The sequence below is a fragment of the Octopus sinensis genome, unplaced genomic scaffold, assembly GCF_006345805.1.
Source record: "Octopus sinensis unplaced genomic scaffold, ASM634580v1 Contig12060, whole genome shotgun sequence".
NCBI classification, from domain to species: Eukaryota; Metazoa; Mollusca; class Cephalopoda; order Octopoda; family Octopodidae; genus Octopus; species Octopus sinensis.
The window spans coordinates 136,532-161,051 of NW_021832531.1; the positions used below are offsets into that span (position 1 = coordinate 136,532).

Below are 24,520 nucleotides of genomic sequence, written 5' to 3' on the forward strand. Positions count from 1 at the left end.
GGTTTATTATTTATAAGAACGATAACTAAATTTTAGAATTGCAAAATGGCTCAAATTAGACCAGTATCATTTTTTCAAATTAACTTATAGGGAGACGCCGTTTTTATTTTACCAAACAAATCAATGAAGGCTGCAATCCCTATAGGAGGCAAAATTCTAAAAGTCGAAAAATCTCGTGTCCAAGTTTTAGATGATGACGGAAACGTTCAATATTATAGAATTCAATAAATTAGGATTACTGGATTTCAGAATTCAGCAATTTAATTCCTATGAGCACAGAAGAAGATTTCGATGATATGATTTTACTGGAAGAAATGTCGGAGGCTTCAGTCCTTCGCAATCTCCAAGTTCGCTACAAAAAAAACGTGATCTACGTATATTTACAACATTATAAAGTCTAGACATATACAGGAACTATTCTAGTTGCTGTTAATCCTTATCAGGTTCTTCCAATCTACCAAGAAGACTTTATGAAAAAATATAAAGGAAAAATAATTGGTGACGAAAAACCACATTTATTTGCATTGGCAAATTCTGCTTATACGAACATTCAAAATCATTTAGGACATCAATGTTTAATTATAAGGTGGAAGGTATTCTGGAATTTTAGTGGCGAGTCGGGTTCTGGAAAAACTGAATCTACAAAATTGATTATCCAATTTTTGGCTTATTTAAGTAATCAGAAATCGGCTATTGAACAACATTTATTAATGGCTAGCCCACTTATAGAAGGTATTAAATCGATATCGACTTAAAGCATTTGGAAACTCAAAAACTATTAGAAATGACAATTCTTCAAGGTTCGGAAAATATATCCAGATCTTATACGATTCAGATGGAGCCATAAAATCCGCTCAAATTTTCCACTACCTACTCGAGAAATGTCGAGTTTGCTTTCAGGTTAAATTAATTTTTCAATTTGTAACCATATCCTAAATAGTTAAAAAATATTTTGTTCTAAAACTATATTTTTCATTAGGCATACGGGGAAAGTTCCTATCATATTTTTTACAACATGTTATATGGAATGAATGAATTAGAAAAATCTAAACTTTCACTCAAAAATCCGGAAGATTATGATTATTTAATGAACCAAGTTAAATTTTTAAATATTTTACTAAAAGGGCGTGTCAGATCCAGAAAAATACGCTTTAGATTATGCTTCGATTTTATCAACTATGAGCTCACTTGGAATAAATGACAAAACACACGACATTATTAATCTATTAGCTGCAATTCTGCATATTGGACAAATTAAATTCTGTGGTATAACTGATAAAACGTGTTAAAACTAAGAAACGTCTTCGACAAAAATAAAGAACACTTGTGCTTTAACAAAAGTTGCTGAGTTATTGAAGGTGTTAATTTAATATATTTTATTATAGATCGAATCTATTGAAATGTTAGAAAATTCACTTACTAAAGGAAAAATAAGGGCTGCTTGTTCGGAAACAGTTGTTTCCCAGTTGTCAGTAAGTTCTGCTATAAATGTGCGTGATGCACTTGCTAAAAGAATTCATTATCGCATTTTTGACTATCTCATTGAGGCAGTAAATCAAACTTTAAAAAATAACATGAAACAACGAGTATCCTTTTCTTTGAATTCTATTGGAATCCTTGATATATACGGATTTGAATGTTTTGAATCCAACAGGTAGCTTATATATCTTGTATATCTGAATTATTTTATTGTTTTTGGGAAGATTAAAATTTATTCTTGTAGTTTTGAACAATTGTGCATAAACTACGCAAACGAAAAACTTCATCAATTTTTTCTAAACCACGTTTTTAAGTTAGAACAGTCGGAATACGCACTGGAGCAAATTGATTGGAGTAAAATTGATTTTATCGATAACCAAATTGTCCTCGATTTGTTAGCTGAAAGAAAATTAAACATATTTGATCTAATAAACGAAGAAAGCATATTTCCTCAGGTTTTGAAAATATTTGATTTTAGGGAACCGACAATTCTCTCTTACAAAAAATGAACATTCAACATAAATACTCATCTGTTTATATTCAATCAAAATCAGAGGCCGATAAATTCTTTGCCATAAAACATTTTGCCGGAGTAATTATTTATGAAACAAATAGTACAAATATTAATAAATAATTTAGATTTTCTGGAAAAAAATCGAGATTCATTTAGCCGTTACGTGACAGAAGTTTTGGCGACATCTAAAAATGACTTTCTTCGTTTTATTTTCCGCGAAGAGATTAACCTAGTTTGTTCGTTTTATTTACCTCTTTAAGCTTGAAGACAAAAAAAGGCCTCATTGCATTGGGAAACAATTCAAAGAGTCGTTAGATACACTCATTCTTATGCTAAGTAAAGCCGAACCATTTTATGTCCGTTGTATTAAACCAAATGAAGAAAAAATGCCAAATGTAGAATTAATTTCGTAATGATTTTAGAATTTTTCCCGTCAATTGTGTTTACGTCAACTCAGATATTCGGGAATGCTGGAGACAATTGCAATCCGTAAACTAGGTTATCCAATTCGACAACATTTTTCAAAATTTGTTTCTCGTTTTGGTATTTTATTCACCAATTCGTCCAATTATGCTCAATTTGAATGTCTTTCGTGTTCAGAAAAGCGAGAACTTGTTCATAAATTTTGTAATACGTTTTTGGCCGGAAAAAATTTTCAAATTGGCACGAATAAAATATTTCTCAGAGTTTAATAAATTTTACTTGTTTTTAGGAAATCGATTATAAATTTCTTGAAAAAGAACGAGATCGGAGAATCGTTGATTATGTAATTTGCCTTCAAAGCAGCGTACGTGGAATTATAGGAAAGGCGTATTTTGAAAAAATTGGAAAAAGTTTAATTTTTCTCCAAAATACAATTAAATTTCTGCTTTTCCGAGCTGCTTTATATCGGCGGTTAACTGATAAAAAAATTATGTCAATTACAACAATTCAGTCGGTTATACGTTCAGTTTTAAAACAAAGCGAATTTTTTTCATTGAAAGTTTCATTAATTTAGATGATTTAGAAAAATTCGAAACTCGCTGAAACAACAACAAAGCTGCAAAATGTTATTCGAATGATGTTTAAATCACGACATTATGTTGTCTTTGCTTTTATAAATTACAGAATCGAACTTTGAGAACTCAGAAAATTTTTTCAAACTCTAAAGAATTTTGCCAAAGCTTTGGAAAGAAATTACCAACTGATTTGGACTTGTTATTAAATGACCTTACGGAGGAAAACTGTCGTGTACATATTTATAAAATACATTTTTAGATTGCCTTGGAAATTTGGAAAGTTTTGTTGAGATTTGTGGGCATTGAAAAAGACCCGAAGTAATCAGTCTTTTGAAAGGAAAACGGGTAAATAACTTTTAAACAAAATTTTAAAAGTTTAATAGCCATGTGACCCGAGAAATTAATGGAGATTTTCTTTGCGATAATAATTCCAAGAGGAAAATAAATTTTATAAATCGTCCCTCGTCTGATTTAGAAAAGGTTCAATTTTTAATTTGCAATTGTCTTCTAAGGCGGGAACTAAGGTTGACAATCGTATTTGCTAATCTTATATTGTTTAGAATTATTTTATATGCACAAATTATGTTTTTATTAAAACTAAAAAATTTTACAACAGAAATGTCAAAAAAATGTTGGACTGTTGCTGCTCTCGTTTGCAGTTTGTTCAATCCACCAGATGATGTTTAAATAATTCATTATAAAATCAAAGTTTAGAGATTTTTTGGAGACTTGTTTGCATAAAATGGCACTTTTTTGCCAACAGAGATTGATTCGATGTCCTTCTTATGTATTACGTATTTTCCCTCCATCTAACGTTGAATTGATGGTTTCGCATAATTTGTAAATTGAGTTTCAATTAGGCAACAGAAAACTTTACTTTGCCTGTTCTAAAAATACAAGTTCCAGGAAGAGATCCTTTAAATATAACAACGGATTTGTTGTCAACTTCTGAAGAAATTTGCACGAAAATAAGTAAAATTCTAAAACTTAAATCTACCGAAACCTTTTCCTTGTTTATTTATTGTATCGATGATGTAAGTTAATATTTCTTATTTGCTATATAGTCCTCCTCGTTGGGCTGCTGCAATGAATTTGTATTCGATGCAATTTGCCGTTGTGAAATATTGGCTTGTGAAAGAGGGATAGACATTCAGTCACCCGATTGGTATCTTGTCTTTCAAAAAGAACTATTCTATCCTTGGGAGACGACAAATTCAGATGCAATGGCCTTAGACATTGCATATGCACAAATTATAAGAGACTTGACAAATCGCAAGAATTCTCATTTTGCTGTTTTTTATTTGAAATATAATTATTTAGGAAATCGACGTTGTTCAGATTGCTTCAAATGATTATTTTTTGACTCATTCATCTTTTGATAAAATACAATTAAGAGAACATATTTATAGTCTTTTTGGGTCAACTCGGGAAAAAGGGCAGACCGACAGTTTGGAACAAAAAATTACGGATTATTATAAATCAAACCAAAATAAATTTGAAAATATGTGGAAAAATAAGGTTACAATTTTAAAATAGTAGAAAAATAGAAATTAAAACAATTCACAGTCGAATTGGCTCGTCAAAAATATCCATTTCTTTTTTCACGCCATTTTGAATGCTTAGAATTAATAACCGACAATAATGTCCGAAAGAATGTACTTTTGACTGTAAATTCTCTAAAATTGTGTGTATGTGACGAATTTAATGACATAATATTGGAGATTCCTTATCATATAATTAAAGATATTATTAAAACAAGGTTTTAATTATTTGTTATCATTTGTTAGAGCTAAAAAAGTTCCACATGAGTGTTGTTGCCTTCAAACATATAATTCTCAAAAAATTGAGTTTGTTTCTCCTGTAGGCTATCAAATCTTCGATTCAATTGATTATATTTACAAAGGAATGATTGCTCGATCCTTTCATGCAACTTTTATTAGAAATTCGTCTTTAAATGACGCTGGTTGATTAAAACAGAAATCATTTACAGCCTAGATTTAGTAGGGAAGTACGGGGACATTATCAAAATGGATATACGAGGAGATGATATAACAAAACAAGAAATAGTCTACGGGTTAAATCTTAGAACAGGACAAAAAGGAAAGCTAAATTTGAAATACATCAATGTTTTAGCTTTTCTGGAAGAAGTTGATGATCCTGTATTGGTATTTGATGATTTTATTTTTTAGTTTTGGGACAATATTTTAAGTTTCTCTACAGATAAGTTTACAATTAAAAATTCAATTTCAACTCTAGTTAAATATGACGAAAATCTATCTGAAAAAAATTATGATTCAATACAAAATTGTCTTAAAAATATTGAGGAATATCTATTGTCAGAATTCGACATTAAATCAGCATATAAACTTGCTAAAGAAATATTTATCAAACCATTACGATGCATATCTTTAAGAGATGAAATTTATATTCAAATTGTCGATAAAATTACTCAAAAAGAGAATAAAATTCGTCAAAAACATTCATGGGAATTACTTTGGTTACTAAGTGGACTTTTCCCACCCTCAAAAAACTTAATAACTAAAATTATTTCCACCATAATTGAGACTCAACACCAATTTGCTTCTCCAGTAGTTAAAAAAATTAAAGAAATTTCAAAGTATTTTTAAATGATAATTTATGATAAAAGAATTCGAAAATTTCCACCAACTTATGTTGAAGTAATGGCCATAAAAGGTGGAAAAACACAAATTTATCACAAAATTTGGCTTCCAGATGATACAGCAGAGGTTTTACTGATAAAATCATATTTCTAGATTGTCGAAATTAAGTCCTCTACTGAAGCAGACGATCTTGTTTATACAATTGTACGCCGTATCGGACTCAAATCAGCTGTTGGCTACAGCTTGTATATTAGGTTTAATGACGAAGGTATTTTATCATGTTATAAAATAAATTAGTTTTAAATATTCCTTCAAATGAGATTATTTTTGATTTTTTGGGCGCTCATTGCTCGGGTTCATCTGGGCAGTACCAAATATTTTTTCTTCGGAAAATATGGCTGGATTATCATTTGGGGGCAGATCCAGTTGGAGATATCAAAATTGTTCTTCCACAGGAACTAAATAAATACTTGCAAGGATTCCACCGATGTTCTAAATCTACAGCACATAGATTGGCTGCACTTATTCTTAGAATGAAGGGGAAATCTATCAATAACACATTCCAATTACAGTAAAAATATTTATTTTACTGTAGAAAATATGTCGATCAAATTTATCCTTCCCAATTTTTACAAATAAACAGCGAAAGTTTTCAGGTAATTTGGAATTTTTAAGCCAAGGGAGTCATTGATAATTATTTTTCAAATTTAAATATCAGTTGTTACGAAGCTTCTTTAGAGCTTCTAAAATATATGTCTACGCATGAATTTTTTGGTTCAGCATTTTTTCGAGTTACGGTTTGAAATTAAAAATGTAATTTTTTATTAGCAAAGTAAAATTTCGTATATTCCTGAAAATTTATTTTATCGATAAATGAAAAAGGAGTTCATTTTTTGACCCTTGATAAAGACAAATTAGTAAGTTATTCACATGGAACTTTCTCCTGGATAATTAATTCTCATTTTTTGGTCTTTAACATCAAAAAAACGTTGGAAAAAATTGAACTTATAACTTCATTGGTTTTTATTTTTATTAATATTTTTAGACATCAAAAATTGATGATTTATTAATGGAATATAGTAATGCATTGGGTGTGAAATGAAATTCTAATATAATTTATTAAACATTTAAATATTTATGGTATTCTCACAATTAGAATTTCTAATTACAACAATTATTTCCTATATATGTCAAAATTATTTATGGCTCCAAACAAACAGGGTTAATGATTAGTTAATTAGTAATCCAAGTCAATCAAACTTTTATTAATATGATGTACTTATTAAGATTTTTGTCTTTTGAAGCAACTATACAATTGACCCGTTAAAGATGCCTAAGATAACAAATTTAGTTATTGCTCTCGAAAAAGTTGGTTAAAAGAAGATCAGCAGCTTTTTTCTGCCTAGAATTGGAAAGAACGTAGACTTGTCTAACAATTTAAGATGGAAATAAGATTTAATTCATTTGATATTTATAAAAAAAGGTCTAATTTCACATAAAACATCAGAGAGAACATATATGGTGCCCAAGAAAAAAGTTAATATGCTCTAAGTCGAATTTTTTTTTAAAATCATAAATTAATAGTTTAAAGCACATCTTGGCATGATTCTAATTTTTTTATATTCAAAATTATATTCACCTTTTTACATTGAATTTTAGCAAAAAATTTACTTGGTTGGATGCTATCTCTGGAGAGATGCAGCATGTTCATAAAAAGAGTTCAAACAATCATTATCAATTATAAATCATGCAATTTGTGTTTCTGCCTTTGGAGTATTTCTTCCATTTATTATCCATTCATTAGATTCATTAATAAAATTTTTTACGCCGATAACGAACGACTGCTCGAGGCAGTCGAACTCTTCTGAAGACGTCTATTGCTGTCTGGAGCAACTGGGCGTTTCTGGTCCCGATCATAAACAGGTCATCACTTGAGATCGTCTGCGGAAGATCGGATAGATTTCTCAATGACCTGTCGTATTCCGGGGACCTTCTCCGTCCAGCTTGGGACCGGGCCTCGTGGGTCAAGCTGAAGCTAGCTTCAGGCTGTCAAGCCTGTTTATTTCTCGAGATCTTTCGAGTATAACCACGCTTCCACCCGTACAACAAGCTGGGTAAGATGGTTGCGTAGAACACGAAGATGAATGTCCTTGGTCCAGATACATGCTTCTTAATAGGCGGAGAGCCTCGAGGAAATTTGCTCTCATTTTCTTGAATGCAGACAGTAACCAAGTTAGCGTCAATTTAACTATGCAGCTGGGCGGTCATTTCTGCTAGGGACCCAAGACTCTGAAGCTGGTGACTTTTTAGTGTTTATTTGCAATGTAACGGATTGTTCATTGCTAACGAAGCTGCTTGCTGGCACACACTCCTCTTGATCACGTCTGTAGGTAGAAAGCCTTCTTTCCGAGGTCTTTGCGTCTTTTGATGTGTCAAGGACGAGGACTAATCTGCATATAAAAGAGGTGATTTACAAGTTGGATTCCTTCCGGCAGGTCTCGGACCAAACGCGTCGAAAGCCTTCGAGATGTCTAAGCATACGAGAGACAGAATTTCTTTGATTCCGTTGCTCTCAAGATTAAGGACTGCACCGTCAGGAACAATCACTCACTGCAGCTTCATCCCGGGCGGAACCCCTTGCTGCGTGAGCAGAACGTTCTTCTCTCGACAGAATCGACGCTCTTTGCCATGATTTTCCGTTACCTTGAGATGTTGGAATACTGCTTATTGGACGGTAGCTACTAGCTTGATTGTCGGCTTTTCAATTTCTTGATCATCCAGACTTCGGAACTTTTCCATGTTTTGGACAAGCCATCTAAACTCTTCGAGAACAGTCACTCCAGGACCTGTGTAGTTCTTCGGAGCTCCTTGAAGGCCCTAGGAGCTTGTCGTGCCCAGGTACATTTTCTTTGGACGAACGAGGTGAGTTTACCCTCAGTTGGGTGATCCAGTTTCGAGCAATGATCACAACAGTGGCTTTGACATCGAGGATTGCCCCGTCCCCTGAGGAGCCTCCTGGGTTACGGCCAAATATTTTGCGAAAATGTTCGGAATCTTCACCGGCGATTCAGGCATTCCAGATTGGTTGTGCAGCCTCAGCGGGGAGGACTTTCCTGCGAGGTTTGACACCTTGTGAAAACAGTCTCAGAAGTTTGGGTTTTTGTGGTTAAGATTTTTACAAGCCTTCTGCCATTTCCTGGCGGCGTCCAGCTTTGTATCGATATCTATTTTTTCACTAATTTCAGAAATCATCTCCTTGAGTGTGGCCTGGTCAAAGAGGTCCACACAGCGTCTGAGTTTATTTCTCAAGCGCTTTTTCTCGTCACTTTTGCGCACAGATTGGTCTTCACCGCGTAGCCAGCACGTACTTGGTTGCGTAGGAGATGAGATAGTGGTGCATAAATTTGATTATTCCATCACTCGCAGAGTTGATATCGAGGACAGAGTCGTAGTAAATTTGCTAATGTTGTCTCATAGAAAGGCATTTAAGAGCTTCTATAGTGCGGCCAGTTGATCTTTGAAAGAGAGAGAACCGATTAAATTCGCGTTTTTGCCTTTCAATACCGACGTGAATTTTGACCTTCAATGGTAGATGGTCGCTCCCAAAATCATCAAGGATTTGAGTTCTTCCATAGGTTAACGACAGTGTGAGTGCAGATACTTAAGCACGTCCGGTCCGTTAGGCGAATGGTGGTTCGGGATTTTAGATCCTGACAAATACATCAAACTTGTCAGTGACTTTTTTCAGTGTACGACAATCCTGATTGGTCATCCGACAGCCAAACGCCGTTTGCTTCGAGTTTAGGTCTCTAATGAGAAGATAATGAGCAGTACCTGAGAATAAATCATCGATCAAACTGGTGCAGAGGGGGAAATTTTTTGAATATGTCTCCGACTTTTAGCCAGAAGGAATCAGTTTTCACCTCGGGGGAAAGAAAATCACATAACTTGTCCTCGATAATGGTAAGGTTACGGACTCGGAGTTTTTAAGAATAGAACATGCATGAACCGGTCCCTGGCGTGGAGCAGGTGCCCCATTTTAGGTCCAGTGACCGACGACTGGTTGTCCTTGAGCTTTGACTCGTTGACGACAATAATGTCAGAATAGCCGCTGTTTATCATCTCAACGATACCGTGATTCCGTCTCTTAATAGATCGGGCATTCACAGCAATGATTTTCAAGGAGACTATGTTGCTGAATTGCTCCCTTCTAGCAGGAGCTCTTGCAGCATTTCCATATCTACTCCGAGTTTAGTCAGGGCTTCTACACAAAGGCGAAAGAATTCTATTAGGGCATCTCTGTTGTGTAGGTCCTGCTCCGAGTAGGCACCTCGTTGTGGCAGGGCTTTGTCACGGAGGGCTTCTGCCTTCTTACGGAGGACAGCTGAGCGGTCAACTTTACACTAGGATGATCATCAGTGTTTGACTTGGGATGTTGTCGGGACTGGAGTCCGGCGATGTCTGAAATCGGCTTTGGACGGAGTCGTTGATGACCACTTTGTCCAGACCGACTCAGTGCCTTTTGGCTTTTACCCAGCGGACTGGGCTTTTAGCATGCGGGTTCTTCGCAGCCCTTGAGGCTGCTGTTGAGGTTTTGGCAGACGGACATCCATCGTAGCACGCCAGGTGGCCAGTGTTCTTGCAATTAATGCAAGTTTTTGCAGCTGGGATATTGGGTATGGGATTCGATTTCGGGCAGTTTTGGTGTCTGTGTTTGTCGCCGCAGAGGAGGTATCGAAAATTTTTCCGTGCATTTGTGGGACGTATGCCAAAACTGATTGCATCGGAAGCATCTTTTAACTGGGGGCTTGTGCCATTTGCAACGGATATGGCTGAAACCCGCAGAAATTCTAGAGCGGATGAGGGTGTTGGCCTCGGCTCTAAAGTCCAGTGTGAGTTTACCGACCGGTATGTCGGCTCCATTCCAAGTGTATCTTTCGAATTTAAATCCTGATAGGGAAGTTTCCCGTAAATGGAGTTCAAGGTCGCTGTTCGAGATCCAGTCAGGGATTCAAGACAGTGGCCTTCTCAGATACTGAGGCAAGTTTATGGCTGGCTTTGCCAAAATTTTGGTTTCCGAGAGCTCTTCCTTGAAAGCAGCATCCTCTATGCATCGGAATTCTAGATTAAATCCGGGCTTTCGAAGCAGTTGGCAATTTGGAAAGGAGGTCAAACCTCTTGGTTTTGTACAGTGCTGAGTTTTCGATAGTGAGGATGTAGCAAAGGTTTAGGTTGTCAGACTCAGTTACCCGCTGTGGAGGTTTTTTAGGTTCGATAGGTTTTTGAGTCTCAGTAGGTTTTTGAGGCTCCGTAGGTTTCAGAGGTTCCTTGTTTTTTTGGTTTAACTCTTTTTTGTGCTTTCACGCAAGTTTTTTCTTTACCATGACCAGTATTAATTGAGATTTACATCATATTATACTCTGCAAACAGAACGATTTATAAATGTGTGAGCGAATTAATAAAATTTGTTCAAAAATAGTTTTATGTGATGAATATTTGGAATACGTGCAATTACCAAATTATTTTAATTTTCGATATTTTTGGTATTTAGAGTATGATTGAATATTTATTAAAATGTTATAATTAGTTTATTGTGTTGAATTTTCATTTATATTTTGGAAGCAGACCGAGTTTAACGAGCAATTCTTTATCTGCTTTCATGATATTCATCGTTTTATTGCGACATTTTTCTCTCGTCATTCTAATTTTTTGAACTAAATTATCAATATTATTCTAAAATATATAAAAAAATTACATTAAAAATATTTTCAAAATCCTTTTCCATTCCATCAATTTTTATTTTTAAACTGTCAATTTCTAGATTTAGCATGTCCGTATTTTTTTTGTACTCACGTTCCATTTCTTCTATTTTAAGGTTTTTGCTTTCTATTTTATGATAATTGTTACGAGTGCACTTATTTCTGATTTGGCAGCTCTTAGTTCATTTTGCAAAATCGTAACCATTTCGTCACATGATGCCTGCAATGTTTTGAACTGCCTAATTAAGTCTAATAAAGATAATTTTTTAAAATGATAATACTTGAATTGACAGATTTGTAAGTTTCGGCTTGTTCTTCCATTTCATTTTTTACATTAATGAGCTTTTTCTTATATTGAGTAGTTTCCCAGGTATTTTTCTTTTGTTCATTTCTTTCATTTACTTTAATAATAATAGATCAATTACCTATCTCATTTCGTAAAATAAAAAGCTCTCCTGTAAGTGCATTTTGTTTTTCCAATAGTTGCTGAGGATCTAATTTAAATGATTTATTTGTTAAAACTTAAAGCTTTCTTTTTTTTGTTTTTATTTGGTCGCATAAGTCACTTAAATAATGTCAAAGTTACTAATATATTATTGTTTTTTATTTAAAGATAAGCTAAAACATTTTCATATAATTTATTTTCAATAAAAAGTAAAACTGGAGAGTTGAATTAGACTGCCAGCTTAATTAGAATTCTCTTTTAGCTAAGAGCCTTGTATTGTCTGGTTAATTAGAAATGCATACTTTACCACCCAGAAAGTATTTTTTAGCGACCAAAAAGATCTTTGATTGATATTTTTTGACTAATTGTTAAACTCCATCTGAAATTCAGCATTTAAACTATTAATTGCAAGAGCACAACTGGGACCCTCATGAAACACAAAGCCTAGATTTGTCACAATCTCACATCCTCTATATACTAGTGTCGTTTTCATTGACGAGTTTTAAATCCATAAACAGTCTTGTTTTCTAAAACATATTTTCAGAAAAAGTTTGTTTAAATATCAAGTAATTGGCTATATTTAATAAAATAGCATATTAACCTAAAAATCCATTTTTTGAAATTAACGACAAATTAAAACTATAAAAAAAACAAAAATTTATATGTACCAAATAACTTAAGAGTATTATCACAATATTTTGATAAATTCTATATTCATAAAGCGTAGATTTTAGCCTCATATTGTCCATAAGAAGAAGGATAGTCAAATGGAAAAAACGCCCAGTAAAAAGGCCGATCGTGAAATAAATTCTTTTTTAAATTGCGCCAAAAATACACAGGCTTAGAAAACGACCAAATGACTTTATCATTTTGAAGCTTTTCAATTCCCTGAAATAAATATTAAACGAATAATACAGTTTCATCAATGGCAATAGAATAAAGTTGAGTAATCATCATACATAAAGAAAAGACAGCAAATAAAATTCCTTCAATTATCATAAGCCAGCAAAAAATAGCAGAGATATTCCCAGAAACCAACAAACCGTCTTAATTAAATTAATATGGTATACCAGATGTTTCAATTTTTGTTAAATTTAAGAGCCCAATAGAAGCGGCGAATACAGAATAAATTGACATTGATGCAATATAAAACTAAATTAATTTTTTATTATAATATATTTTTTTAATTATTTTTTTATTATAATATATTTGATTTAATTATTAATAATAAAATATAATAAATTGAATTTAAGCCATGTGGGCTTCGGAAAACGAATTGATTTGCGACTAAAAATAGTAATAAGAGAACCAGAAAAAGAAGAAAATACTTTATATTCGCTTCTCCGACACAATTATTAACCCAAGGGCAATGATGGTCCATTTTTCGTATACAGCGTTTGCATACACTACAATGATGTGCCCGGGCAGGTTTAAGAGAAGAACAAATACTGCAAACAAGATATTTCCTACCAGACGACAAAAACGTGTCTTGATTGGACTCGTTCTCAACAATTCTGGGGACAGAACCCTAAAATTGTAAGATTTAAAAAAACTGGGTCCGAAAGCATAGTTTTTGTGTGAGAAAAAATGGCAAATAACGTCAAAAACAAGTACAAACTTGTATAGAAAATTTTAGATTTAATCTCAGGAGAATTTATGAAAAAAAGTGGTCGGACGACGATTAAAAACGTGAATAATGCAAATAAAATCAAAATCCATGTAAAAATGCAGCACAAAATGCCCCCAAGATCCTTAACAAACCAAAAATTTGATTTTGACATCTCTTGGGGAAATTCGCAAAAGAATTCGTTGGTTATTCGTGTGTTGGCTTGTCTGTTACCTCTGTTTTGTGGATAACTATTGTAAATAAATGTAAACTTTATACCGACAAAACGTATCCATGAGCCAACTAGACCACGTACAGCTTATGTTTTTTTATTTTTTAATAATTCGAATATTGTGTATTCGAATATTAAAAAAAAGTAGTTTAATTAGTAAAAAAAGATAAATTAGTTAATTATTCAACTGGATAAAATATTTTTCCGTTTTAATTAATTTAATAATTTTATTACTTTTGGAAGAGGGTCAACTATCTTTAAGTTGGCAAATCACTTGTAATTAAATTGGGAAAAAAGATTATTATTGATAAAATTAATTTCTACCAGGATTTTTATTAGAATAAAATTTACTCGATCATAGAAAATTTAAAGATTCATGAATATTTGCATTCATTTCCTTATTTTGGAATAAAATTAATCAGATAAGATCGTTAATACGTTTTATAAATTAAATTATCAATACTTTCTGATACAAACTTTGGTTTTTAAAAGATCCTTCAACATTGTTGTTAAATTGCTGATTTTATAATTTAAAATAGACCACGCTAGAAAATAAAGTTTTATCTTATCAAATAAAATTAAAAGTAAATGATACGTATGGGATGCGCGTTACACTTCCTTCAATTAATGTTAATCTGTCCATTTATCGATAAACTTTAAACAATCTTATTATTGGATTATCAATTACAAAAATAATTAATTTAATTAAGTTTTTTAATCCTGTCCATCCCGACTATAGACTTTTCCCCATTTGAGTGTAACGCGCTGCCCATGTCACATATTATGAATTTATTTATCAGCCCGACATTTACTTAAATCTCTAAGTCTGTAAAAATTGTATTTTGACACTATTAGTGAATAAATGAACATAGAAACTATGTCGGTATTCACTATTTGATTTTCTGTAACGTGAATTAAAAACCACATGTTATTTGTACGTATTCAATATCGCAAAAAATGTTTTTGAATGTCAATTTTAGCTTTCTTTTCTTGTGGCTTTATTGATTATATCAAATCAATTTTAATGTAATAATTAAACAAAAATCAAATGATCTAAATTTGTGTTATCTAGTATTAATGAAAAGATTTTGCAAGCCCAAAAGAAGTTTATTCCAATGGGGAGATTCAAGTCTTTAGATAAATTCGACATCGAAACGAAGGCCTTTATAATTAAAAGAAACAAGCTAAAGAAAGCTATGGGCCAAACAACAGTCTTAAATACAGAAATCACAAATCTTAATAAAGAAATAACTAACATGATTACTAAAATGAACAGAGAAAAATGGGAGTCAACTTTGATGGACATCGTCGTTATGGAAAACCTTACGGAAACTCAAAAAGATACCCAGCCACCATACACCAAGTGTCACCCCTGACACACTAATGGAATTTTATGTTAGCAAAAGCCATAAACCATATTTGAAAATGGAACATGAATCGAAACACAATAAGAAAAAATATCAATACAATGAATACTTCAAACCCTTAGATGTTTTTCATGTAATTAAATACATGAAAAATACAAGGTCAAAAGGAGCTGACGATATTTCAATTGATGAATTAAAACACTTGGGGCCGGTGGGAATTGAAGCCCTTACCAAAATTTTCAATTACTCAGTAAACAAAAATGAAATTCCGTTCGTCTCAGATAGACTGAACTACTCAACACCACATTAAAGAACGGTGTTAGTCGCTCTGGATATCGAAAAAGCAGTCGATTCAGTACAAAAATTTTCTCTACCGGTATCAATCTGAAGATCAAGATATGGCTGGCGAACTTCCTGAATGGCAGAAATGGACAAATTATAATGAATAACCGAAAATCAAAACAACGATACCTCCCAAACGGGGTCCCACAAGGATCCCCCTTATCACCAATCCTGTTCAATTTATTTGCAAGAGACCTCCCAAATCCAAACGACGAAGATACAATCCTTTTATCATACGCTGACGATCTAATTATCGCAGCAAAACATCAAGATTACAAAGAAGCTACGCGGAAAGTTCAGGAAACCATTAACCTTATGAACCCATGGTTTCTCAAAAACCGAATGAAGATATCAAGCACTACGATCATTTCTTCATACAGGAAACATACAGCACTGGACCCAAAAATAACTTAGGATGGACAACTTATCCCAGTTTAAAAGGAACCCTTCAATCCTTGGAGTTAAATTCGACTCATTAATGACGTTCAAAAATCAAGTGGAGTCGGTGGTTTCACGAATAAAATAAGATCGGAATTCTAAAAGCTTTTGGTAGATCTCCAATATCTTCTATTCCTCATTTTGAATTATTATACAAACAATATATACTGCCTACAATTGAACACGCATGTACGTCGTGGATCACGCCATTTTCAATATCCGCACAAAGCAAACTGGAAGTCGTACATAACCAATGCTTACGGATTTTACTAAAACGTGATAAAATTTCACCGACTTCGGAATTGAGAAATACGCTCAACGTCAAAAAATTAATGGACAATCTTACAGAAAGACAGCACATCTTCTTAACGATGGCAAGATCTACCGGAGGTCCCCTTGAAGAGGAGTATCTTACCTATTAGAAGTATGTTAGGAAATTTGAAAAAAACCATTCCCCTTTTGGACGTTGATTAAGAATTCGAGACAAGGAAGAGATAAAAGGAGACGCACTGACACCGGGATCACTTAATTAGACAATTACTATTCCTGTGTTCCCGAAGTTAAATAATAATAATCTAGTAGTTTCGGTTTATCAAGTTCTCGTATTACTAATTGTCTCTAAGATTCATGGTTCGGCGTCGTCAATTCTGGACTCCTGATTTTTTGTTAAAATTTATTATTGTTTGTTAATCTTGGTGGCAGAATGAAGAATAACTTAAAAGTATTCTTTTCAAAGTTTTCTTGGATAATACTGTCTAAAAATATTGGAATTCAATATATTTAAAAAATAATTTTAGTTTTGTGAATCATTTTTAATTACCAATTATTAAATTGTTCTTTTTTTAAAGGAAAACGGAATAAGCTGTTCTATTTTAACATATTTATCTACTGAGGTTACTTAATCTTCATATTCAGTGCTCTTTTAAATTGCAAGGAATGCTTTTATACAACTTTAAGGAAAATATTCGTAAAAAAGTGTGCCAAAACTGATCTGAATAAATATAGACTAAAACCCGTAAAAGGAGATTTCTAAAATAAAAATACCGACAAACTTATCATTAAGTGACATATTTATTTAAAAACCCTGATTCAGATATTCGAGAAGAATTTTATCGCATCCAGGTGTAAAGAAATTAAAATCTACCCAAAATAAAATTTATGAAATTCACTAATTCTCATATATCAATCTATTAGTTTCAGTATCGATTTCTATCATCCTACTCACTATGTTGTGAGATTGTAATCTGTCGGAGATCTAATGTCAGGGGTTAGAATTTATATACAACAGACAATACTAAAGCAATTATTTTTTTCGTTTTAAATAATAAAATAGAAATCGAAAAAACCAAATGTCAAATTTAATTAGAAGATAACGCCGCAAGTAAACAGAATGACTTACTGCTGCCCGAAAAATGTCAAAAATTATTTAGAATAATCACCTCGTTTTGTGGCGATCAAAGCTCTCGGAGAAAATCCGTGCCACCATTTCCCCAAGGAGCAAACGTGGACACATACTGCTGTTTTAAAGCCAAAAAACCAAAAAAGAAAGACTCAGTTTGTTAAATTAATTCGCATTTCCGAATATATCATTAAATAATTCTACGTAAATAAAATATCTAGACACCAACCGAAGTTCATCTCAGACACAAATTAGACACATACAGTAAAAATTAATCACATAACCTCCCTATATTATCACACATATACTCTTCTAGACTATTTAAATAAGATTAATAAGATAAAAGAAACAAAAATGAACACCAGAAAGATTAATAGTCTAAGACTTAACGAGACAAACTCCATTGGCTTCTCGAATCTTGCGGACTGCAGACTGACTGAAAGAATGTGCTTTTACAATGACTGGATAAGTAATATCCCCACTTCCCAAAAGTTTAAAATATCCCTAAAATTCACAAAATTCTCATACCAGTTTGACCATGTCCACTACAGGGGCCTTTCCACTCTCCAAACACACTTTTTTGTCCTCTTCTGGCACCATCGACCAGATAGTCCCGACATTTGTGGTAGGCATGTACTTGTGGTGTCTCTGTAGGTGGAATTTCTTCATTCCCACACGTCCAAAGTATCCCGGATGGCTGAAATCTATACATTTCTATTTACTATTTGTCAAAGTGAGCTCTGTGATGTGTCAATCCACCAGCCTTCCCGCGACCTCCAGGGTGCTTACGATGTTTTCCTTACATTTAAAGATATTAGGATACCGATTCGGCCATGTCCGTGACTTACATGCCCTCTGAGATTGCGTGATTTTTTTAGTCTTGTTGCCTATAACAATAAAATCCTAACACACAAGAAACCATTTAGATAACGTGTAGATAAATGATATATTTTATAACTAAAATAAATTAATAAATAATATTATAATTTTATTTATTAAAGAAATTATAAACTCATTCAGTACAGTTTCGAATGCTTAAGAATCAACCAGGAATCGCTATACAATAGATGCAGAACTGGCCCTCTGAGTGTGGAAATCGTTAATATGCGGTGGAGGTTATTGGCCATATTCTACGAATGGACATGCTTGCCCCAGCTAACATAGCAATGGAGGGCTACTTCCTGAAAGAGGGATCGAGCTTCCGTGGACGTCCACGTGTTACGCTGCCGGAAACACTTGACGGAGACCTGAAATGTGTGAAGAAAAGGCTAAGGAGTGGTGAGGATCTGGACGAGCTGAGGAAACTCGCTCACGACAGAGGAGGTTGGAGGAGGCTGGTTCAAAGGATTGTTTTTAATGCTGCACGAGTAAAATTATAACTAATATGATTCTACGTATGTTGCAAATAATAATATAATTCAGTACAGTCTGTATCAGTAGATAAGTCTGCTTTTATAGAACCTGAGATAACATCTGCCCAAAATCTATAAAGCGTAAAGATCAAAAATTCTATCTCAAAATTTGAAATAAAGTTATTTTTATATCTTAACATCAACAATTACTGTTAATATCATATTAAACATTATTCGGAAACTACATTGATTTTAACTATATGTTTTAAAAATTGCTTTTTAAAATATCTCCAATGAGTTGTTATGAAAACTATTGTTTGTCAACAGACTTTAAAAGAAGAGCATTTTAGTCCTATTTATTTTATCTTTGTTCTTTTAATAATTCTTGACGAATTAAAAATTCTATTTCAGTTAAAATTTTTATGACAGTAAAGGAAATAGTCTTAATAATGGTAAAATAAGATTCACACGTCGTCGCAAACTGTTATGTAAGTATAGAAAGAACACCAAATATTTATAATAAAATTGATACAATAAACAACAAAATAATACATATCAAAGTGCATGTTACTTTTCAAAAAAATTAAAGCAGAATGAAGTAGAGTAATTCTACAAGTTTTTTTTGTCGAACAACACAATTAAACAAGAAAGAAATTAAAGATAGCTAAGTTAATTAAAGGCCTCACGAGACACCCGGCCAGCTTCGCGAATGGCGAAGCCGTTCCCTCGGATCACAGCAATCGACAGACGTTCCAGGACCCAAGAAAACTCTCTTGGATCGTGACTAGTCCTTGAAATCCGTCGACCGAGCGAGCGAAGGAAGCGGAGTGTCTTGGGGGAAAAAATCACAAATAGCCATTGAAATTCTATAAGTTATACTCAAGTTCCAGAAGAAAAGGAAAAAATCACAAATAGCCATTGAAAAAGAATAGATTAAGAATAAATTCTATAAATCATATGTGCAAAGATTGAATATTTCGTCCAAAGCATAAATTCAATCAGTGAAAATTAAGAAAACTCTAGAAAACGCGATTATAAAACACAAGGATAAAATCAGAAATTATAACGACCAAATTGCTAAAGAAGTGTGCAATTTTATCACTAAAGTTTAAAAAACCGGAATTTTAAATTAATTTAACTAAGAAATCAGCTTGTTTACTGGATTACGAAGAAGAGAAATTTTAAACATTTAGCTGTTTAGTTGCCTTAAAAGGAAAATTTTGATTATTAATTTTAGTTTTTGTTAATATGACAAAAGAATAAAATGTTGTTATTTTTCAGAACCAGAGACCTGGGAACTCTTCCATACAGCACTGCTATTGTTTCCGCATTGAAGGCGAAACATCCCAGCGCCCCTAAAGACTTTCATTTCACTAGTAGCTTCGGCCGCGGACGTCTTCGATAGCCTGAAATCTTTCCGCCGCAGCAGCTCTGGCGGTGTGGATGGCCTAAGGCCTGGGCATGTTCATGATTTGATATACCGGCCCTCAGGGGAAAACAGTACTACCTTGCTTGAAAAGATGGTCGAACTTTCTAACAAGATTCTGTCCGGCGACTTATGCTCGTTCGCCCGCGAACTAATCTTTTCCTCATGTTTTACGGCTCTGGCATACTCCAAGCATTCCGGGCTTATATTCGGGACAACCATACTTGATTCTGCAAATGGAGTTCAACAAGATGACCCTCTAGGTCCTCTCTTATTCTCCCTCGCAATCCACCAAACAATGAGATCGTGTAAAAATGACCTTAACATGTGGTATTTGGATGATGGAGTAATTGAAAGAAACCTCCAAAGGCATCTTGGAAACGCTGAAGTCGCTTGTGTTTAATTTCGGAGCGCTTGTGCTTGAATTTAACTGCGGCAAATGTGAAATTGTGAATGTCAACACGGACGAACTTTCCTTTCGGAAATGGATGACCGAATTCGGCAAACTGCTACTTGGATGCATCTTCCCCCTCAAAGAAGACTTGATTTTTCTTGGATCTCCTATTTTTGAAAATGCTGTCAAGGCTGTTATGAAGGCTAAAATTTCGGAATTTTCCCTTCTCTCTGAAAAATTACGTTGTGTGGATAGCCACATTGGACTCTTTTTTGAGGAACTGCCTATCTATTCCAAAGTTAACATACGTTTTGAGGACGGCCCAGTGCTATCAGGAAACAGATCTTCTCGAAGACTATTCCGAACATATGAGAGCTTGCACTGAGGACATCCTCAACGTCAGCTTCGATACGCAGTCGTGGAGACAGGCGACTCTTCCAATTTCCCAGGGAGGGATCGGCTTGATCACCCCGGCAGACTCAGCGCACGGCGCATATTTTTCCTCAGTACAATCGTCCAGAGATATGATCGACACTGTTCTTTCTCAAATAAACGAACAGAGGAAATCTTTTGCTGTGGATGATTGCGTCGCCGTATGGGAAAAGCTGGGACTGCCATTTCCGTCTGATGTGACCTGCCAATCGGAGTGAACGTCGAAAGTCCACGCCAATACGTTTTCATAGCTAAAGGAAAGCATGGACCAGATAAAAAAAGATTATCAAAACATTGTAGTCTAATTCCTATTAGAAGGCTGTCAAGTGATTCAATCAATTTTGTCTAGCAAAATAACGTGCGAAATTATTATTAACGTATCGTCGATTAGAACTTATTTATATGAATTATCACAAATTTCTTTAATTGTTCAATTTTCACCGGTGTTTTTAATTGTTTAATTTATTTTATTTAGCATTTGGAAAAACTTTTAAGAGAAAATGCAAATAGAAGACCAGATATGAATTGGGACAGCAACTTTCCCCCTATAATAATTTTTTAAACTTATTTAAGGTTTCACTAGAGAGAAGAACAAACATCAATTTATACAACATGGCCAATAGGCGACGAGAAATAAACTGGATCAGCGACTCTCCTCCTGTAATAAATTTTTTTTAACTTTTTAAGGTTTCACCAGAGAGGAGAATGAACAACAATTCTTATTGCATACCAAATAGGAGACAGAAAATAAACTGGAACAGCGACTCTCTTCCTGTAATAAAATGTTTTTAACTTTTTTAAGGTTTCACCAGAGAGGAGAATGAACAACAATTCTTATTGCATACCAAATAGGAGACAGAAAATAAACTGGAACAGCGACTCTCTTCCTGTAATAAAATGTTTTTAACTTTTTTAAGGTTTCACCAGAGAGGAGAATGAACAACAATTCTTATTGCATACCAAATAGGAGACAAAAAATAAACTGGAACAGCGACTCTCTTCTGTAATAAATTTTTTTTAATTTTTTTAAGGTTTCACCAGAGAGGAGAATGAATAACAATTCTTATTGCATACCAAATAGGAGACAGAAAATGAACTGGAACAGCGACTCTCTTCCTGTAATAAATTTTTTTTAACTTTTTTAAGGTTTCACCAGAGAGGAGAATGAATAACAATTCTTATTGCATACAAAATAGGAGACAGAAAATGAACTGGAACAGCGACTCTCTTCCTGTAATAAAATGTTTTTAACTTTTTTAAGGTTTCACCAGAGAGGAGAATGAATAACAATTCTTATTGCATAAAAAATAGGAGACAGAAAATGAACTGGAACAGCGACTCTCTTCCTGTAATAAAATGTTTTTAACTTTTTTAAGGTTTCACCAGAGAGGAGAATGAATAACAATTCTTATTGCATACCAAATAGGAGACAGAAAATGAACTGGAACAGCGACTCTCTTCCTGTAATAAAATTTTTTTAACTTTTTTAAGGTTTCACCAGAGAGGAGAATGAATAACAATTCTTATTGCATACAAAATAGGAGACAGAAAATGAACTGGAACAGCGACTCTCTTCCTGTAATAAAATTTTTAAATTTTAAGGTCTTCAGAGAGGAGAATGAACAACAATTCTTATTGCATACCAAATAGGAGACAAAAAATAAACTGAAACAGCGACTCTCTTCCTGTAATAAAATGTTTTTAACTTATTTAAGGTTTCACCAGAGAGGAGAATGAACAACAATTCTAATTGCATACCAAATAGGAGACAGAAAATAAACTGGAATAATAACTCCCCACCTGTAATAAAGTTTTTTAACTTATTTAAGGTTTCACCGGTGAGGAGAACGAATATTAATTTATACAACACGACCAATAGGAGACCCGAGCCAGATATGAACTGAGAGAGCAACTCCCTTCATGTAATAAAATTTTTTTAACTTTTTTGAAGGTTTGTGCAAAGAAGTGGGAATAAACAAACAAATTAGCAAAAAAGAATGACGAGTTCACATGCCAGAAGAGATGAAGGCATCTTTCAAATCCATTGTTTTGGCAATCAAAAATATTACAAACAAGTCAAATAAGAACAATATCCAGTCAAATAAAATAAATATTTAGATTATATCCATTTTAAATGTTCTGACACTCTGAATGACAATAAATATAAAAAAAAATAACAGTGTTGAGAAATTTTAAAATATATATAAACAGATTATAGGAATAAACTCAAAAAATACCACATGATGAATTTCCAGATAATGTAAACATTACAAAAATTATATCACAGATTATTCCTATTAAATCCATTTACATAAAAAAAGAAAGTGCAAATTAAATAATAAACATAAATTCCAACAAACGCATCAATAATACACTTGTAATCAATAATACTAAAATACTAAAAATTATAAAAGATTTATAAAGGATTATTCAAACTACTCCTAGAGATTTGTTCTTTTCGACGGATATTGTTCTCGATATTGCGTGGGAATTGCTTGTGGTTGTTCTAACCTGATTCGTCTCTTCTATTTATATTAAAATGCTATTACATAATCGTTGTTGCCTAATAGTTATTACACCTTTTATTATTCCAAAAAAATTGTCTATTTTGACAAACCAAGAGTATTTGCCGTCTAATGGACACACCTAGTCACTACCACTGAGGGGTCTTAACTAAGCAATAGAAACTGTGAGGAAATCCAAATAATGAAATTAGTGATAAATCAAATGTTAATAGTTCAGAGCGCATATCATGGCCACTATGCGCTTTATCCAGTTATCTGGTTTTTCCCAATTACAGTAGACTATCCATTTAACGAAAAAAATTTAACGAAAATACTCATTTACGAAGTCAAATATTTTTTACGTTTTTCCTTAGATAAATTCCAAAATAAAATTTTTTTTTCTTGTATTAGTGAATATTTAAATATATTTAACGAATATTTAAATAACGAAAATTAAAATTTTTGATAAAATTTTAAAATAATTTTCCTCGCTATTTTTTGTAGTAAACCATGTGTGCAAGGGTGAACAATATGAAGAAAAAAAAGAAAAACTTATCAAATTCAAAAAAAACTGGAAGTTATTGATTTCAAGAAGAATAATCTGCTTTACTCAAGAAAATTTGGCTCAGCGGGTTTAATATGCCTATTGAGTGATCAATTCAACGTTGAAGAAAATGCAATTGTATGGATCAAGGCGCACAAACAAAAAAGAAATTACATTTAAAAGTTGTTCCGATAAGATTATGAAACCACTATATGCATGGATTCAGAACAAACGTTTCTGTAATCACCACCATAACTAATGAAATGGTACGCGAATGGCACTCAAAATTGCTCACGATTTTATATTGAAAATTTCAAAGCATCTCACCCATGGATCTCACGCTTTAAGGAAGAGTATAAATAAAAAACACTCACGATTTCTGGGAAGAACAATTAGTGGATCCCGTTTTGCTTATAGATTCATATGAACGCTTTGCAGCCATGTTAAAAAAATATGGATAGAAAAATTTTACAACTGCGATGAAACTGCCCTTTTTTTCAAATGTACTCCAAAAAAACGAAGTCACAGTGGACACTATTAAAAATTGCTTTAACAAGGCATTAAATAATTGGGCGAAGATAGATGAAAAAATACTTGAAGAATCCACTGACGAAAAAGGTATTAAATTAAATCACCTTACAATTAAAGATAATAAAAGTGAAATTATG

The 24,520-nt window shown here is 33.3% G+C and overlaps 1 protein-coding gene and 1 pseudogene across 1 annotated transcript; one reads left to right on the forward strand and one right to left on the reverse strand.

Annotated features, from left to right (window-relative positions):
• The first annotated feature begins 239 nt into the window (after nt 1-239).
• Nucleotides 240-6,625, forward strand: LOC115229165 (annotated as a pseudogene).
• A 6,122-nt stretch (nt 6,626-12,747) lies between these two features.
• LOC115229166 (palmitoyltransferase ZDHHC3-A-like) lies at nt 12,748-13,659 on the reverse strand. Its single transcript, XM_029799571.2, has 3 exons — nt 13,370-13,659; nt 13,126-13,320; nt 12,748-12,968 (listed from the first exon to the last, which is right to left on the reverse strand). Exons 1-3 carry the CDS (start codon nt 13,595-13,597, stop codon nt 12,873-12,875), a joined length of 519 nt encoding a protein of 172 aa, XP_029655431.1. The 5' UTR covers nt 13,598-13,659; the 3' UTR covers nt 12,748-12,872.
• Nucleotides 13,660-24,520: the final 10,861 nt, after the last annotated feature.